General features: G+C 42.4%; 1 gene segment (V, D, J or C); it reads right to left on the reverse strand.

Annotated features, from left to right (window-relative positions):
* Positions 1-3,081: 3,081 nt before the first annotated feature.
* Positions 3,082-3,667, reverse strand: LOC101685311. The segment is given in 2 exon segments: positions 3,082-3,437; positions 3,540-3,667. Coding segments are annotated over 2 exon segments (402 nt in total).
* Between the last annotated feature and the right edge of the window lie 16,841 nt (positions 3,668-20,508).

A 20,508-nucleotide genomic window follows, 5' to 3' on the forward strand; every position in this document is an offset into this window, starting at 1 on the left:
CCCTCTGGGAGCTGCAGAACACATAAGTTCCCCCTTTGCCACAGGAAGAGCAGGTCCCATGTTGCCGGCCCTGGGGACACAGGAACTCCTGCTTGTATCCAAAACGACAACAGTGGTGGCTCTCTGGGCAGCTCCAGACTGCCAGAGAGGTTCCAAACAGTGATAGCACACTGATATTTTCCTGCTGGCCTGGACTGACAGTACTCAGGCCTTCCAGGAGGGAGAGCACTGGGATGGCACTTGCATGCACCTCTCTCATGGGAGAGTGTGGGGCACGACTCAGGCTTAAATAGCAGGACATGGTGTGCCTGTGGGTACTGCAAAAAAGTCTGTGCTTCTGCTGGCTGACATGGCTCCCAGATCCTCATGGGAGCTGGACCTCAAGTGCTCTCAGACCTGCTTGTGGCTCAGGGAACAATACATGGTTTCCTCACTGCACTCTCTCTGGCTCAGCACCAGGGGTGGCTGTCCTGGGTCCAGGTACTTAAGCCTCTGTCCCTAACCACCCTGATTCCCAGAACTTCCCCCTGCAATTCTTTGTTCTTTTTGAGTGCTTTCAACCAGACTCCAAGTTAATGCTGGTCCCCAGTGGCAGGGTGCTCTCCTATTTCCAATGGGTCTCTTCTGGTGGCTCCCTCCCCCTTTTGTTTATCTTCCCATATTAGTCCAATGTTACCACTCCACTGTACCTGCCCACTGGTGTCTTCTGCCCCCATAGAGATCCAGACGTGTATAATTCTAATCTCAGGCTGATTTCATGGGTGATCGGATTTCATTGGCAGGTAATCAGCTCACTTTAGGGTACAGGTTGAAAAGGGGCCTCCTCCTACTTCCCCGCCATCTTGTCTCCCCCTAACTATTATGTTTTATATTTTATACTAAATAACTCTACAAATAATAAAATAATGGGAAGTGGGCATTATAATATTTTGAATGAAAATCCCAAGCAGATTGTTATTTTAGGTTGTTTTTATAAGTTATATTGCACAGTAAATTCATCTGTTAAATATAATTATGTGAACTCTTTTTGGCTGTAAAATATATTACCAGTTATGCAAGTAATTCCAATAGTACTTCCAGGAGTAGCAGAATCTAAAAATATACAGATTTATAGTGTAATAATTCATCAGAGGTTATCAGTAAATGAAACATACCAAGGTTATTATGAAAAGAAGGATATGACAATTAGGCAATGCATCAGACATTTTCTGCCAATGTTTGTATATTAGAACAGAAAGAAATGTATATATACCTCATAAGAAACACAGCTAGGGACAGCCTGCTGATTATGCAGAGAAAAAACTGAGAGATGAGATTTGGGGAACAATGGAGAATACTAAAAGTCCACAGTTGCTCAAGAGAACTTGGTGGTGATACAGGTAAGTGAGAGAGTCTGTGAGGTTCTGCACACCTGGGACTCCTTGTCCAGGTTCATCTGGATCAGTGAACACAACACAAGGAGACTCACAGGAGGCCGGTACACTAGATTGGTAACTATTCTTAGACATTCCTGTAATGTATTAAATACACACACAGGACAGCTGCCAACACACGGAAGACCCGCTAATTAGTTTCCTTCTTCTTGGGAATGACCACCCCAAGATGCTTCATGCTGAGGTGAGGAGTGGGCCTGACCCTCCTCCAGCTACAGGCAAACAGATTCACCTCAGACACAGAAGATGCATTCCATGCAGACCCCCCCCCCCCGACGTTACAAGAGTAGAAGGACTCTGAGTGGAAGGGCCTTTCCTGTGACTCCTCTGATGTGCGGAGATCAGTACTGGTTTCATAGGAAATCAAGAGAGCAAACATCCCAGAAGATATTTATGAATTCTCTAGGGGAAATCCTGGCCAGTTCAATGGGACAAAAGCAGGGATATGAGACAAAGTGACAGTATTGTCTCATATAGTACTTGCTATATTATTTTATTTCTGGGTCATGGTTTAAGCCATATATCCCCATTTCAGCCCCACTTCAGTGCCCTCCCATCATGGTAGACATTCATTATTGAACCTTTCTTTATCTGACACTTTCTGATCTGGACAGTGTAACAGGACACCAGTTCCATGGGGCTCAGGATACAGGACAGGTTGGGAGAAAAGTCAGAAGAAGGAGAGAATGAGGTTGGGGGGTGGTTTCTGATGGATATTCAATGGATAGCACAGGGTGGGCAGGGATCTGCCAGCTGGACCTCAGGATTCACATGGATTCCCTGTGTGGAAGCTGGGAAACATGTCTCAAACACAGTCACCAAGGACGCTCTCATGGACTCTCCCCACCAGAACAGGACCCAGCAGGAAAGGGATGGCTTTTCCTCTCTGGATTGTCATCCCACCAGTTTCATGGGGAAATCTGAGCGTCCCTCATAGCAGGTGGACTCCTTTTTCATCCAGGAAATGCAGCGGTGCCTACAGAAGGGCAGTTTCTGATCACCTGTGTCTGCCCACATGTATAATGAGCCAGAGGATACACTGGAGCCAGGAGGACAAGAACTGACTTGGGCAGTCATAAACATGTGGGGACTGTGTGTGCCCCACTGAGGGCAGAGAAGAGGCATGCAGCATGCAGAGAGCCTGGGCTGTGCAGGTGTTTCTCAAGGACGATGGGAATTTGCAGCATGTGCTTCTGTGGAGAACAAAAATGGGACATAGAAGAGGTTGATGAAGGGAAGATCCCCAGAGACTGGTGAGATCTCTGCTGTGTGGAAGCAAAGTTATATTCTTGTAGTTGGCTGCATGGAGAACATAAGCTATGAGAGATGAAAGAGAAAAAAAAATGTCCCTGTGGGATTATGGACATTGGGGAGGGTATGTGATTTGGTGAGTGCTGTGAAGTGTGTAAACCTGGTGATTCACAGACCTGTACCCCTGGGGATAAAAATATATGTTTATAAAAAATAAAAAATTAAAAATAATAATTAAAAAAAATGTCCCTGTGGACAGCTGAGAGTCTGGAGAGGAAATCCCTGATCTCAAATGGAAGTCCTACCCCACTGCACCTGCTCCTGGGTCTGGTCTCTGTTGTGGATGCTGAGTGCTCTCTGCTGCCCTGAATGCCCCTGCAGCTCAGCACATCCTGTGTCAACAGGGAGGTTTCTGTCCTGGCTCACACTGAGGGCCTATCACTGTGTCTCTCGCACAGTAATACACGGCCGTGTCCTCAGTTCTCAGGCTGTTCATCTGCAGATACAGCGTGTTCTTGCCGTTGTCTCTGGAGATGGTGAATCGGCCCTTCACAGAGTCTGCGTAGTATGTGCTACTTCCACCATCGCTAATACCTGCGACCCACTGCAGCCCCTTCCCTGGTGCCTGGCGGACCCAGTACATGTAGTAGTTGCTGAAGGTGAATCCAGAGGCTGCACAGGAGAGTCTCAGGGACCCCCCAGGCTTCACCAGGTCTCCCCCAGCCTCCACCAGCTGCACCTCACACTGGACACCTGCAGATGGAAGACATCTTGGTCAGGAAATTATCACATATCCTGTTTTTTTCTCAGTCTAATCCACTCACATACTCAATTTCTTTTTTCTCCATACGTTACCTTTTAAAAGAGCAAGAAGGAAAATCCAGCCCAGTACAAATTCCATGGTGAGTTGTCTGTGTTCTGTTCTGATCACTGAATGAACACTTGGGTATCCCGGGCCTGGGGCTCCTCTCCCAGCTGCAGGATCTGGCTGTGCTGGTTAAATAAGCAGAGGACAGGCCCTATTTGCATGTCCTCTGGCTATATATTCAGCTTAGGGATCTATTCTGACAGAAAGGCAGTGACCCAAGCCGTTGTGAATACCTTTAATTTAGTGCCAATGACAAATTTTGAAAAAAATTTTTTTTATTATATAACTTTCCAGTGTGTATACTTGTTTGTAGGGTGTCCATGAACATATATGGGGTGAGACTGACCCCAGGATCTAGGTCAGTGCTCCCCCTACAGGAATTGCTGCCCCCCACCCCGAATCATCTGCAGAACAGAGTGTCAGGATATGCGGCATATGGAACCCATCCTGTAATGGGGATGGATTGATTTTGCTTATTTTATACTTTACCATAAATTTAGAGAATATCAGCATCGTGTTGGTGTGTTTTCATATCTTCTGATCTCTCTATGTCCTTCCGGAATCACCTCTGCTATTACCTATAATTAAGTTTGATGTGTATACTCGACACAAGATCAACGGCCCACAAAAGGAGTGTGTGATATGATAACACAGGTGCTGCAATTTACATTATTGACAGTGAGCGCACCAATTCTCCCTAAAATGTCCAGATTTCCCCCTGGAATTCCTCCTTCCCTTTCCCTTGTCCTCCCTGTTCCCACATAACTATTGTTCTTCTTCATGTCACTTTATATTGGCTTTAATTCTGTAGAATTCATAAATGGGATATTGTACTCTGTGTACTTTCTCTGTAGGGCTTCTTCGCCCCAGAGTCAATCCGTGTGGATAAGTCGTGTTGTTGCCTGCATCAGGAATCACTAGTTTTAATGACTGACAGCTCTGAAGGCAGCATTTGGAAGCACCAGCTGGAGGAAGATCTGAAAGAGCAGAAAGAAGCCACTTGCTTCAGCCCCATTCACACACCCTCTTGACCCAGGAGTTCTTTGCTCCAAAAAGAGATGAACTCCCTTGTTGTTCAGGAATGGCTTCTGCTGACTGTGGAGAAAATAACTAAAGACAGCCAGAGGTGGACCAGAGAAGGTTGAGTTAGAAGCTCAGAAAGACCTGTCCATGGAAGATGCAAGGGACCATGAGGAAGAACAGCATTGGGGAGCTGTCCTGCTGCAGAAGAAACCTGTGCAGGAACAAATCCGACACTCAGTCACCAGCCTGTGGATGTCATGTCAAGTGGCCAGCCTCTGACTATGCACATAACTCCCACATTCTCCACTCAGCTCCACTGCTAACCTCAGCTGTGAGCTGCATGCACCACCTGGGAACAGCAGTTGCTCTTTGCCTCAAAACAGGAGACTTCATTCCTTCTCACTACTGCATGGAGAGTACCCATTTATGCCGCTACACCTGCCCACACTCCCACAGAGTGTGGACAGAGTGGACATGTGTGGAATCTCCTTTTGTTGAGAATAGTTTCCCTGCATTACTGAGGCTCATTAGGAGGCTCAGCATATGTGTGTCTCCTACTGACTCCAAGAACTTACTTACATTGAGCCATTTTGGACCTTGACTGTGGTATTAACTGTGACTAGAATATAGTCTCTGTCAAAACAGTGCAAATGTATTGCTACTCTGCCACCCTCCTGGTTTTCTATTTTAATCAGAAAATAAGAACCATTATGCTTTCCTGAAAACATGGTCTCTGTTTGAGACTCTGTCCCTTTCTTCGTACAAAGTGTATTTAGAACAAAGGAGTGGAACTCCAATGGGAATGCCTCTGGAACTGCACAACCAGGAAGAAGACTGTGTTAGCCCACATGGAGCCTCCTGGCAGCTATGTCATGCTTTGGGACAGAACTGGTGAGAAGCCACATTGTTCCTTGTAGGTGCTGACAATAACAGGGAACACCGTGCTCTACAGACATGCATCAGTCTTCCCATAAGCTGGAGTGGAAGCCAGATAGTTGATTTCCTTCTCTGATTTTGTCTCCCAATGTTTTCCACTCTGTTAAGCCCCTTTATTGGTCACCTTCTTAGGGGGAAATGAGTAGTTTGAGAGGAATGTCCATGAGCGTTGGAAAGCACAGGTTCTGTCCTTAGAGGAATGTGTGCCATAAGGGTTTCCTGTCCTTCCCAGTTTTGTTAACTTCCTCCCAGGATCCACTCGGGAGGGTGACCATATGTGCTGGGCTTCACACAGTCTGTGCCTTCTTCCCTCATTTTGCTTTTTCTCATCTGCTAGACATAGTCCCGAGACATGGTTCAGCTCAGCTAAAAACTTCCTCAGAAGTCCTTCCTTGACCACATGGCCTCTTCAGGTAAGAAGATTACTTACTTTTCGTGGCTCCCAATGTTCCCCATGTGCATCTCCCTCAGAACATGTATACCACCATGGTACTTGTTCACAAGCAGGTAGAAGCAGAGATGCCTACAATTTTCTTAGACCTCAAAGACAAGAGGTATCTTCATCACCTCTGCACTGTGGTGGTGCAGAATTCATTCAGTGCATGTTTAATAGTGGTTTTCCTGCAGACTGGCCATTGCTTATGACCTCTAATCTTTATATGTACCTGCTCTTGTACGTGGGGACAGAACAGCATCCATATTCTGTCCAGGCAAGTTCTAGGCACCATGTAATGTAGTCAACCTATCGGACATTCTTTCCACTAGTTCATGCAGTGAACGTTATGAAGAGGCCATTGTAGTCTCAGTGATGATGACAAAAAAAAAAAAACAAAACAAAAAAACAAAAAAACATGATTTCCAGACCCTGATCATTCTGAAGACCCACAAATGAATACAAAATGCAGATCCTTTATTCTTTACTCAGAAGTCTAGTGTACAGTTCTATAACTGTTTGTGTAGATCATTAACTAATATTTATTTGGTTCTAACTGCACAAACTGTAGCCCTCCCTGGACTCTGTGAATACAGCAATGAACAGAAATAGAAGAACTTGTCTTCGTGGGGCTTACCTTTGATGAGGGAAGACAAACCACAAATCAGCAACAACCCACTCTTTCTCCACATGGTAAAGGGTTCTCTGACTGACTCTGGTGTGGGGAATAGTTAGGAGTGAGACAGGGACATGGGAGATTGGTATCTGCAAGGTGAGGAGATTCTTTCTTGTGTCCAACTGAAAACTGATAGGAGCTCTGTCCAGGGTGGCAGCAGTGAAGGGGTGAGAAATGGGTTGAATTCTGAGTGCATCTTGAACTTGTCACTGGCAACAAAAGGGGGAGGGAGCCACCAGAGGGCGACCCATTGGAAAGTAATATCCCAATACGAGAGTGCCCTGCGCCTGGGGACCAGCATTAACTGGGGAGTCTTGTAGAAAGCACTGAAATAGAGCAAAGGACCACGGGGGGTGTGGGGGGATTGCGGGAATAGGGGTGTTAGGTTCCAGGCTTAAGTCTGCAGACCCAGGACAGCCACCCTTGGTGCAGAGCCAGAGAGAGTGGAGCAGAGAAACCAGGTCATGGTCCCTGAACCACCAGCTTGCCTGAGAGTGTGTGGCGCCTGGCTCCCATGAGGGGCTGGGAGCCTTGCCAGCCAACATAAGCAAAGCCTTTTTGTAGTCCCCACATGAGTACCCTGCCATGCCATCAGAGTTTGAGTCCTGTCCCGCGCCCTCCCTTGAGAGAGGTGCACAAAAACGCCAGCCAGGTGCTCTCAGACCTGAAAGACCAGGTACTCCCAGCCCTGGCCAGCGGGAAAATCTCAGTGTGTGATTGCTGCTTGGAACTTCTCTGGCAGTCTGGGCTGCCCAGACAGCCGCTGCTGCCATGGTTTTGGGAACAAGCAAAAAATCCTGAGTCCCCAGGGACCGCGACTGGGAACCTGCTCTGCCAACAGCCAAGGGTGGATTTATTTGGGCTCTGCAGCCAGACGGAGGCTTCTCTCTGAGAGGGAGGTCAGGGTGACATTTGCTTTACTCTAAACCTACAAAATCCATCAAAAGCGGTCAAGGCGATACTCGAATGTTTATAGCAGCAATGTCCACAATAGCCAAACTATGGAAAGAACCTAGATGTCCATCAACAGATGAATGGATCAAGAAGATGTGGTATATATACACAATGGAATACTATGCAGCCATCAAAAGAAATGAAATCTTGCCATTTGCGACAACATGGATGGAACTAGAGCATATCATGCTTAGCGAAATAAGTCAAGCAGAGAAAGACAACTATCATATGATCTCCCTGATATGAGGAAGTGGTGATGCAACATGGGGGCTTAAGTGGGTATGAGAAGAATAAATGAAAGAAGATGGGATTGGGAGGGAGACAAACCATAAGTGACTCTTAATCTCACAAAACAAACTGAGGGTTGCTGGGGGGAGGGGGTTTGGGAGAAGGGGGTGGGATTATGGACATTGGGGAGGGTATGTGTTTTGGTGAGTGCTGTGAAGTGTGTAAACCTAGTGATTCACAGACCTGTACCCCTGGGGATAAAAATATATGTTTATAAAAAATAAAAAAAATTATATTAAAAAAAAAAAAGCGGTCAAGGCGAGAGAGAAATACAAAAGTGAACAATTACAAAAACCTCCAGAGAACAAAAGCCTGAAAAAACCAGTTTCCTCAGAGCCCGCCCCCTTGAGGGGGATGGGGGAACTTAACTGAGAGAACATTATTGACTGAAAACCCATGTGACAGGACCCTCCCCCAGAAAACCAATCAGGAGAGGAAAAAGGAAAAAATACAAGAGAACAACCACCACTACTTCATAGGACACTTTTTATTATTAATTCGATCCCACTATTCTGGCTCATTTTTTTATATAGTTAATTTTTATTATTACATAGATAATGTTTTAACCTATTTACCATCACATTGAGATATCCAGTACATCAAATTCCATAATAACCTTCTAACCTGAACTTTTTGATACTTAAACCTGTGTTTTCCTTTTGCATTTTTAATTTTTACATTTCTTTTTTTTTAATTTTAGTTTTGTTTAGTCTAGTTTATTTCTTTTTTAAATTTTTTATTAAATTAATTTATTTTCAGAAAAACAGTATTCATTATTTTTTCACCACACCCAGTGCTCCATGCAATCCGTGACCTCTATAATACCCACCACCTGGGTTCCCCCAACCTCCTATCCCCCCCACCACTTCAAAACCCTCAGATTGTTTTTCAGAGTCCATAGTCTCTCATGATTCACCTCCCCTTCCAATTTACCCCAACTCCCTTCTCCTCTCTAACAGCCCTTGTCCTCCATGATATTTGTTATGCTCCACGAATAAGTGAAACCATATAACACTTGACTCTCTCTGCTTGACATATTTCACTCAGCATAATCTCTTCCAGTCCCATCCATGTTGCTACAAAAGTTGGGTATTTGTCCTTTCTGGTGGAGGCATAATATCCCATAGTGTATATGGACCACATCTTCTTTATCCATTCATCCACTGAAGGGCATCTTGGTTCTTTCCATAGTTTGGCGACCGTGGCCATTGCTGCTATAAACATTGGGGTACAGATGGCTCTTCTTTTCACGACATCTGTATCTTTGGGGTAAATACCAAAAATTTGTATGGAATCAGATGAGACACCGAATCACTAAGGAAATGTTGAAAAACAAAAATAAAATGGGGGGCATCACGTTACCTGATTTCAAGCTTTATTACAAAGCTGTGATCACCAAGACAGCATGTTACTGGCATAAAAACAGATACATAGACCAGTGGAACAGAGTAGAGAGCCCAGATATGGACCCTCAACTCTATGGTCAATTAATCTTTGACAAAGCAAGAAAAAAATATACAGTGGAAAAAAGACAATCTCTTCAATCAATGGTGCTGGGAAAACTGGGCAGCTATATGTAGAAGAATGAAACTCGACCATTCTCTTACACCGTACACAAAGATAAACTCAAAATGGATAAAAGACCTCAATGTGAGACAGGAATCCATCAGAATCCTAGAGGAGAACATAGGCAGTAATCTCTTTGATATCAGCCACAGCAACTTCTTTCAAGATATGTCTCCAAAGGCAAAGGAAACAAAAGCGAAGATGAACTTTTGGAACTTAATCAAAATCAAAAGCTTCTGCACAGCAAAGGAAACAGACAAAGAAACAAAGAGGCAACTCACTGAATGGGAGAAGATATTTGCAAATGACAGTACAGACAAAAGGTTGATATCCAGGATCTATAATGAACTCCTCAAACTCAACACACACGAAACAGGCAAACATATCAAAAAATGGGCATAAGATATGAACAGACACTTCTCCAATCAAGACATACAAATGGCTATCAGACACATGAAAAAATGTTCATCATCACTAGCCATCAAGGAGATTCAACTTAAAACCACATTGAGATATCACCTTAAACCAGTTAGAATGGCCAAAATTAACAAAACAGGAAACAACATGTGTTGGAGGGGATGTGGAGAAAGGGGAACCCTCTTCCACTGTTGGTGGGAATGCAAGTTGGTGCAGCCTCTTTGGAGAACAGTGTGGAGATTCGTCAAGAAATTAAAAATAGAACTTCCCTATGACCCTGAAATTGCACTCCTTTTTTTAATTTTTATTTTCTAATATTCATATAGAGTTAAACTTCAAGGTAATCCCCTTTCCCCAATCAATGCCATCCCTATAGGTAAACCAATTCCTAATTCCCCCTTATCTTAGGAAATTTGAGTCCTTTAACAAAGATATCAAGATACAACCAGGAAGAATCAAAACAACCTTCTTTATGGACATAGGGGAGGGTATGTGCTTTGGTGAGTGCTGTGAAGTGTGTAAACCTGGTAATTCACAGACCTGTACCACTGGGGATAAAAATACATGTTTATAAAAAATAAAAAATTATATTAAAAAAAAAAAAACAACCTTCTTTGCCCACACTGAGAATTTACAACCACTCTCCCATCTTTTTCTTCCACCAGTGTTTCTGTGGTTTTGTGTTTGTCCTGATAGTATATAAATCTTACACTCAGGGTTCTTTTTGACGAGGTTCTTCCTTTATTTGCATATATATATGCAAATATATATATGTATATATATATATAATATGTATATATTTTTTCTCTTGTCATATACTTTTATCAGTCTTTTTGTTTGTCTGTGTCTGTTTGTATACCTCATAAATCTTAACTTGGGGCCCATTTGGGCTAAACCTTCTCTTTTATCTCACGTTTCATTCCTGTCTCCCTCCCTCTCTCTTCCTTTCTTTTCCTTTTCTTTTTCCTCTCATTTGGGTGGGGAACCCTGATTGCTCAGAAGCATTCCAGGGTGCACCTTGAATGCACCACAGTCGATACACCCAGCTACACCCGTTCCGCCATCTCTCACCAAAATGACTAGGAGGAGGAACGCCCAACAGAAGAAGAATACAGAAGATGGACGTTCTACAACAGAGGTAATGGCTATCAACATAGACAATATGTCGGAAAGAGAATTCAGGCTAACAATTACCCAAGCAATAGGTAGGTTGGAGAAAGCTATGGGTGACCCTACAGAATTGATTAGGACCGAACTGAAAATGACCAGAGATCATTTTTTCAATATTAGAGAAGAGCTGAAATCTACCAGGGATGAGCATCTCAATGCTCTCAATGAGTTCCAATCTAATCTAAATTCTCTCAATGATAGAATAACCGAGACAGAAGATAGAATTAGTGATCTGGAGGACAAACAGATAGAGAAAAGTATCATGAGGAAGCCTGGAACAAATAGCTTAGAAGCCACAAAAACAGAATCAGGGAAATAAATGATGCTATGAAATATTCCAATGTGAGAATTATTGGAATCCCTGAAGGGGAGGAGAAAGAAAGAAGTCTAGAAAATAGAGTAGAACAAGTTCTTCATGAAAATTTTCCAAATCTTGTGAATGGAACCAGCGTTCATGTACTAGAGACCAAAGGTCTCCCCCGAAGATTACAGATTCTTGAAAGTCCTTGAGACACCTAATAGTAAGAATGAAGAACTATAATTGTAGGCAGAACCTCTTGAAAGCAGCTAGGACAAAGAAGATCCTTACATACAGAGGAAAGCCCATCAGAATAACGTCAGACCTGTCCACAGAGACCTGGCAAGCCAGAAAGGGCTGGCAAGATATATTCAGGGTAATGAATGAGAAGAACATGCAGCCAAGAATACTTTATCCAGCAAGACTGACATTCAAAATGGATGGAGAGATAAAGAGTTTCCAAGACCGGCAAGGCTTAAAAGACTATGCAACCACCAAGCCGACACTGCAGGAAATATTAAGGGGGCTTCTTTAAAGGAGGAAAAAGCCCAAGAATAGCATTGAAGAGAAATATAGAGACAATCTACAGAAAGAAAGACTTCAAAGGTAACTCGATGTCAATAAAAATGTACCTATCAATATTCACTCTCAATGTGAATGGCCTAAATGCACCCATAATATGGCACAGGGTTGCAGACTGGATAAAACGACAGGACCCATCCATATGTTGTCTACAAGAGACCCATTTTGATCTTAAAGATACACCCATACTGAAAGTGAAGGGATGGAGAAGCATCTTTCATGCCAATGGGCCTCAAAAAAAGGCTGGGGTAGCGATTCTCATATTAGATAAATTAGATTTTAAACTAAAGACTGTAGTCAGAGATACAGAAGGACACTACATCATTCTTAAAGGGACTATCCACCAAGATGATCTAACAATTGTAAATATCTATGCCCCCAATATGGGAGCAGCCAATTACATAAGAAAATAGTTAATCAAGATAAAGAGTCATATTGAGGAGTTCATTATAGATCCTGGATATCAACCTTTTGTCTGTACTGTCATTTGCAAATATCTTCTTCCCTTCCGTGGGTTACCTCTTTGTTTTTTTGACTGTTTCCTTTGCTGTGCAGAAGCTTTTGATTTTGATTAAGTTCCAAAAGTTTATTTTCGCGTTTGTTTCCTTTGCCTTTGGAGACATATCTTGAATGAAGTTGCTGTGGCTGATATCGAAGAGATTACTGCCTATGTTATCCTCTAGGATTCTGATGTATTCCTGTCTCACACTGAGGTCTTTTATCCATTTTGAGTCTATCTTTGTGTATGGTGTAAGAGAATGGTCGTGTTTCATTCTTCTATATATAGCTGCCCAGTTTTCCCAGCACCATTTATTGAAGAGACTGTCTTTTTTCCACTGTATATTTTTTCCTGTTTTGTCGAAGATTAATTGACCATAGAGTTGAGGGTCTATATCTGGGCTCTCTACTCTGTTCCACTGGTCTATGTGTCTGTTTTTATGCAAGTACCATGCTGTCTTGGTGATCACAGCGTTGTAATAAAGCTTGAAATTAGGTAACGTGATGCCCCAGCTTTATTATTTTTTTTCAACCTTTCCTTAGCGATTCTGGGTCTTTTCTGATTCCATACAAATTTTAGGACTATTTGATCCAGCTCTTTGAAGAATACCGGTGGAATTTTGATCAGAATGGCATTAAAAGTATATATTGCTCTAGGCAGTATAGACATTTTAACAATGTTTATTCTTCTGATCCAAGAGCATGGCTGATATCCAGGATCTATAATGAACTCCTCAAACTCAACAGACACGAAACAGGCAAACATATCAAAAAATGGTCAGAAGATATGAACAGACACTTCTCTAATCAAGACATACAAATGACTATCAGACACATGAAAAAATGTTCATCATCACTAGGCATCAGGAAGATTCAAATTAAAACCACGTTGAGATATCGCCTTACACCAGTTAGAATGGCCAAAATTAGCAAGACAGGAAACAACATGTGTTGGAGGGGATATGGAGAAAGGGGGACCCTCTTCCACTGTTGGTGGGAATGCAAGTTGGTGCAGCCTCTTTGGAGAACAGTGTGGAGATTCCTCAAGAAATTAAAAATAGAGCTTCCCTATGACCCTGCCATTGAACTCCTGGGTATTTACTCCAAAGATGTCGTAAAAAGAAGGGCCATCTGTACCCCAATGTTTATAGCAGTAATTGACACGGTCGCCAAAGTGTGGAAAGAACCAAGATGCCCTTCAACGGACGAATGGATAAGGAAGATGTGGTCCATATACACTATGGAGTATTATTCCTCCAAAAGAAAGGATGAATACCCAACTTTTGTAGCAACCTGGACAGGACTGGAAGAGATTATGCTGAGTGAAATAAATCAAGCAGAGAGAGTCAATTATCATATGGTTTCACTTATTTGTGAAGCATAACAAATAGCATGGAGGACAAGGGGTGTTAGAGAGGAGAAGGGAATGGGGGTAAATTGGAAGGGGAGGTGAATCATGAGTGACTATGGACTCTGAAAAACAATCTGAGGAGTTTGAAGTGGTGGGGGGTGGGAGGTGGGGGTACCAGGTGGTGGGTCTTATAGAGGGCACGGATTGCATAGAGCACTGGGTGTGGTGAAAAAATAATGAATACTGTTTTTTAAAAATAAATATATCAATTTAATAATAATTAAAAAAGAATATATAATAATTAAAAACAAAAAAAAATATGTCATTTTCAAAAATTAAAAAAAATATATATGCACATGCCATGGGGGGTGGACATGGGATTAAGTCCATCTACTTGTGTTCTATGGGCCCCTGAAGACTGGTTTCTCGCAATGTCCCACCTCCCTGGTTCCCCAGGACTTTGTTGCTGATGATGACACATAGGAAGGAAATACTCTGACTTTCTTTCTGTATTTCTTACCAAGTACTGAATCAAGGTTGTAACTAATTTGTCTCTGCCATGCAGCATGCTACAACAGAACATTTAACTAAAGGCTTTGATATCACCTGGTGACACCAAAGAGGTGAGAGACTTCAGAAGATCTGTGGGAAGTGAAAGCCAGACTGCCTCCAGTACCTTGATGTAAAATCAATTTTACTGCATTTCCAGATGCCAGGTAACCCCCATCATGGGTGGACATGGTGACAGCATTCCCAAAGGTGACAGGCAGAACCAAAGGGACTGGGAGAAGGGAGACATTCTTTTGAAAGTAACTTTGGGAGAAGAAGATATGTCCCAACAGAACTTTTCCTGTCTTCTTGACCAGAATCTTTCATTGCCACAGAGACACAGATCCCACATCAGACATAAGATTGTGTCCACAGGCTGATACCATTGCCACATAAAATTACTCACCAACTCCCTTAGTGGACAGGGATTTGAATTATATGCTGATTCTTTAATCCATTGTTACAAATGATACCCTGGGTTTCTGCTCCATGGTTAGCCCCTAGTATAGTTTTCGGCATCAAGCTTTTCCAAAAATGCCTTAAACTTACGACATAAACATATTATACATGTCCTTTCAGCATCTTCACAGTACTTCCTAATTTTAGTTATGTTTTATCTATATTTCCATAATTGACAATGAGCTTTCAAAAACACCTATGTAAAGTAGAAACTGAACAGGGTAGAGAAACTTGCATATGATGCAAAATTATTCCTCTGCATCTTCTTCAGGTTTATGGTTTATGTGGAAAGCATATAAATAATACATTTTCTGAGCTCCTCAGCTACATATCTAGGGAGAGAAGCAAATTTATTGTAATATCAGGCACTGGAAACAATTCGACCCCCAAACAACTTCTTAGAAAAATAAAATCCTGCTATGTCCATTCTTTGGACAGGTGCTAATCATTAAAACCAGTGATTCTTTTTTAACATTTATATTATATTAATTGTTTCAAGCACACTGTATCTTGGTAGTTTTTACTTAGAAAAGAAAGAAACATCTTCAACAACTGAAATCTCACCTCCAACAGGAATCTCTGCACTCCCACAGTACTTTTCCTGTCTCACATTAATCAGTCACATCTTATCTTTTGCTCCAATGAGGTGTTCAGGTCTCCTCTCCATTAAACACTGGAGCAGCTCCCGTGGAGACCTGTTTATCAAGCAAGACACCACTTTGCAGGGACACACTGTGGAAAACCTCTGGATAGAACAAAACAGCAGTCAAGTTTGCAACAACAGAGGGTTCTTCCCAGAAATTGTGGGAATTCTGACAATCGATATATGTGCATGAACTAGGAGCTTTGCAAAATGGATAAGCTAGAGTAACAGATGTATTTCTTAGGAAAAGTCAGTAAATTTCTATCAGAGGATGTGCTCATTGTTCAGGAAATTTTCAGAATACCTCTGAGTGTGCGAGGACAAGCTCCTTCTAGAATATGGCCTAAAAGAAGAAGACTCTGACATTCTCTGGTAGATAAAAGTGCAGATTTTGAGCTTCAGAACGAAGGGGAGGCTGCACCATAAATGAATGCAATCAACATGCTCCTGAGAGAGAGAACCCAATTCTATGCAGACCATGATGAGGAGACAGAGATGGTCACTAAGAAGCAGAGGGTATCTGGGAAGCCGGAGGCAGTGGATACCCATGTCTCAATTCTAAGCTATTTGCACTGAAGTAATGTAAACCCTCTGCACTGTCTCACATGACCATTTCATCATGGTTGTGTCTGGCGGGGGTAGTTTGGAATGGAGAAAATGAGGTAGAAGTATCCTTCCCATCTGTACTTCTCAAGAACACTATTTCCAGAAACCTCAACATAAGGGCTGCATTTATTCTCCTACCTGAATGAAGCAAAATAAAAAGTGGGCAAATTATGTTGCAAAAATTAAGCCAGATGGAAATACATGAATGATAGTGACAAATCAGAGAACTGTTAATACAAGGTGCAGGGTGGGGACGAGAATGCTAGAGAAGATAGACAGACAGAAAGGACCATAACATGGACATAACCATAACCCATGATAGCTGGGTGCTCCCCTTAACTGTCTCTTTCTCTCACTCATGGCCAATTAGTCAGCAAGTCTTGCTGAGGTGTTCTTAACAGACAATGGATAAGGAAGATGTGGTCCATAAACACTATAGAGTATTATGCCTCCATCAGAAAGGATGAATACCCTTGCTTCCCTTGCCTTTGGCGTTGTTCCTAGGAAGATGTTGCTGCGGCTGAGGTGAAAGAGGTTGCTGCCTGTGTTCTCCTCAAGGATTTTGATGGATTACTTTCGCACATTGAGGTCCTTCATCCATTTTGAGTCTATTTTTGTGTGTGGTGTAAGGAAATGGTCCAATTTCATTTTTCTGCATGTGGCTGTCCAATTTTCCCAGCACCATTTATTGAAGAGGCTGTCTTTTTTCCATTGGACATTCTTTCCTGCTTTGTCGAAGATTAGTTGACCATAGAGTTGAGAGTCTATTTCTGGGCTCTCTATTCTGTTCCATTGATCTTTGGGTCTGTTTTTGTGCCAGTACCATGCTGTCTTGATGATGACAGCTTTGTAATAGAGCTTGAAGTCCGGGATTGTGATGCCACCAACGTTGGCTTTCTTTTTCAATATCCCTTTGGCTATTCGAGGTCTTTTCTGGTTCCATATAAATTTTAGGATTATTTGTTACATTTCTTTGAAAAAGATGGATGGTACTTTGATAGGAATTGCATTAAATGTGTAGATTGCTTTAGGTAGCATAGACATTTTCACAATATTTATTCTTCCAATCCAGGAGCATGGAACATTTTTCCATTTCTTTGTGTCTTCCTCAATTTCTTTCATGAGTACTTTATAGTTTTCTGAGTATAGATTCTGTGTCTCTTTGGTTAGGTTTATTCCTAGGTATCTTATGGTTTTGGGTGCAATTGTAAATGGGATTGACTCCTTAATTTCCCTTTCTTCTGTCTTGCTGTTGGTGTAGAGAAATGCAACTGATTTCTGTGCATTGATTTTATATCCTGACACTTTACTGAATTCCTGTATAAGTTCTAGCAGTTTTGGAGGGGAGTCTTTTTGGGTTTTCCACATATAGTATCATATCATCTGCGAAGAGTGATAATTTGACTTCTTCTTTGCCGATTTGGATGCCTTTAATTTCCTTTTGTTGTCTGATTGCTGAGGCTAGGACTCTCTAGTACTAAGTTGAATAGCAGTGGTGATAATGGACATCCCTGCCGTGTTCCTGACCTTAGCGGAAAAGCTTTCAGTTTTTTTTTTCTCCATTGAGAATGATATTTGCGGTGGGGTTTTTCATAGATGGCTTTGATGATATTGAGGTATGTGCCCTCTATCCCTACACTTTGAAGAGTTTTGATCAGGAAGGGATGTTGTACTTTGTCAAAAGCTTTTTCAGCATCTATTGAGAGTATCATATGGTTCTTGTTCTTACTTTTATTGATGTGTTGTATCACATTGACTGATTTGCGGATGTTGAACCAACCTTGCAGCCCTGGAATAAATCCCACTTGGTCGTGGTGAATAATCTTTTTTAATGTACTGTTGAATCCTATTGGCTAGTATTTTGTTGAGTATTTTCGCATCTGTGTTCATCAAGGATATTGGTCTATAGCTCTCTTTTTTGGTGGGATCCTTGTCTGGTTTGGGGATCAAGGTGATGCTGGCCTCATAAAATGAGTTTGGAAGTTTTCCTTCCATTTCTATTTTTTGGAACAGTTTTAGGAGAATAGGAATTAGTTCTTCTTTAAATGTTTGGTAGAATTCCCCCGGGAAGCCGTCTGGCCCTGGGCTTTTGTTTGTTTGGAGATTTTTAATGACTGTTTCAATCTCCTTACTGGTTATGGGTCTGTTCAGGCTTTCTATTTCTTCCTGGTTCAGTGAACTATTGGGATTTCATCAAGATCAAAAGCTTTTGCACAGCAAAGGAAACAGTTAACAAAATCAAAAGACAACTGACAGAATGGGAGAAGATATTTGCAAACGACATATCAGATAAAGGACTAGTGTCCAGAATCTATAAAGAACTTAGCAAACTCAACAACAAAGAACAAATAATCCAATCAAGAAATGGGCAGAGGACATGAGCAGACATTTCTGCAAAGAAGACATTCAGATGGCCAACAGACACATGAAAAAGTGCTCCATATCACTCGGCATCAGGGAAATACAAATCAAACCACAATGAGATATCACCTCACACCAGTCAGAATGGCTAAAATCAGCAAGTCAGGAAATGACAGATGCTGGCGAGGATGCGGAGAAAGGGGAACCCTCCTACACTGTTGGTGGGAATGCAAGCTGGTGCAACCTCTCTGGAAAACAGCATGGGGGTTCCTCAATATGTTGATAATAGAACTGCCCTATGACCCAGCAATTACACTACTGGGTATTTACCCTAAAGATACAAACGTAGTGATCCAAAGGGGCACGTGCACCCTAATGTTTATAGCAGCAATGTCCACAATATCCAAACTATGGAAAGAACCTTGATGTCCATCAACAGATGAATGGATCAAGAAGATGTGGTATATATACACAATTGAATACTATGCAGCCATCAAAAGAAATGAAATCTTGCCATTTGCGACAACATGGATGGAACTAGAGAGTATCATGCTTAGCAAAATAAGTCGAGCGGAGAAAGACAGCTATCATATGATCTCCCTGATATGAGGAAGTGGTGATGCAACATGGGGGCTTAAGTGGGTACGAGAAGAATAAATGAAAGAAGATGGGATTGGGAGGGAGACAAACCATAAGTGACTCTTAATCTCACAAAACAAACTGAGGGTTGTTGGGGGGAGGGGGTTTGGGAGAAGGGGGTGGTATTATGGACAATGGGGAGGGTATGTGTTTTGGTGAGTGCTGTGAAGTGTGTAAACCTGGTGATTCACAGACCTGTACCCCTGGGGATAAAAATATATGTTTATAAAAAATAAAAAATATATATATAAAAAAAAAAGAAAGGATGAATACCCAACTTTTGTAGCAACATGGAAAGGACTGGAGGAGATTATGCTAAGTGAAATAAGTGAAGCAGAGAGAGTCAATTATCATATGGTTTCACTTATTTGTGGAGCATAACAAATAGCATGGAGGACATGGGGAGTTAGAGAGGAGAAGGGAATTGAGGGGAAGTTGGATGTGTAGGTGAACCATGAGAGACTATGGACTCTGAAAAACAATCTGAGGGTTTTGAAGGGGTGGGGAGTGGGAAGTTGGGGGAACCAGATGGTGGGTCTTAGAGAGGGCATGGTTTGTATGGAGCACTGGGTGTGGTGCAAAAACAATGAATACTGTTACGCTCAAAAGAAATAAAAAAAAAATTAAAATTGTACCTAGGAAGTAGTGGTGGTTGTTCTCTTGTGTTTTTTTCTTGGCTGGCTTTCTGTGGGAGGGGCCTGTTGTGTGTCTTTTCAGGAAGTCTTGCTATAACTGAGTCCTTCTGTCCCCTCTCAAGGTTGGGTTCTGAGGAAACTGGCTTTTCTGGCTTTTTTTCTCTGGAGTTTTGTTTTTTTTTTTCTCCCTTTGTGGATTTTGGCATTTCTTTGGAGGTCTAGAGGAAAGCAAACTGCACCAAGACTTCTGCCTCAGAGAGAAACCTCAGTCTGTTCCTCTCTGGGTGTTCCAGAGCACATAAATTACCCCTCTGCTAATGGAAAAACACGTCCCAGCCATGGTCTCAGTGGTCAGAAGAACACCTGCTTTTACCCAAAGCCATGAGAAATACTAGTCCAGAGAGTTGGCTTCCTGTGGCTGCCTCTGCCATGGCTGTCTGTGCAGGTCCAGACCTCCAGAGAGGTCCCAAGTAGAGATAGCACACTGAGATTTACATGCTCTCCCAGGCTGGGAGTGTTCAGACTCTCCTGGTCCTAGAGAGCACTGGCTAGGATCTATCTCAGGGGAGGGTGTGGAGCATGACTCAGACCCCATTCACAGAGTGTGCATGCAGAGTACAAAAAGCGGTGGTTCTAGAGAGCTCCACCTGGCATCCACACAAGACTCTATCACGTGAGCCGCCATCCAGATGCTTTCATGCATGTTGGCAGTTCAGGGACCAAGGCCTGGTTCTCTGCTGCACTCTCTGGCTCAGCACCAGGGGTAGTGGTCCTGGGTTCATGGGCTTAAACCCCTGTCCCTAACCACCTGATTCAATCAATTTCCCTTTAAGATCTTTTGCTCTTTTTGAGTGCTTTCAACCAGACTCCAA

The sequence above is a fragment of the Mustela putorius genome, unplaced genomic scaffold, assembly GCF_011764305.1.
Source record: "Mustela putorius furo isolate JIRA1106 unplaced genomic scaffold, ASM1176430v1.1 tig00000129_pilon_pilon_pilon, whole genome shotgun sequence".
Classification (NCBI taxonomy): domain Eukaryota; kingdom Metazoa; phylum Chordata; class Mammalia; order Carnivora; family Mustelidae; genus Mustela; species Mustela putorius.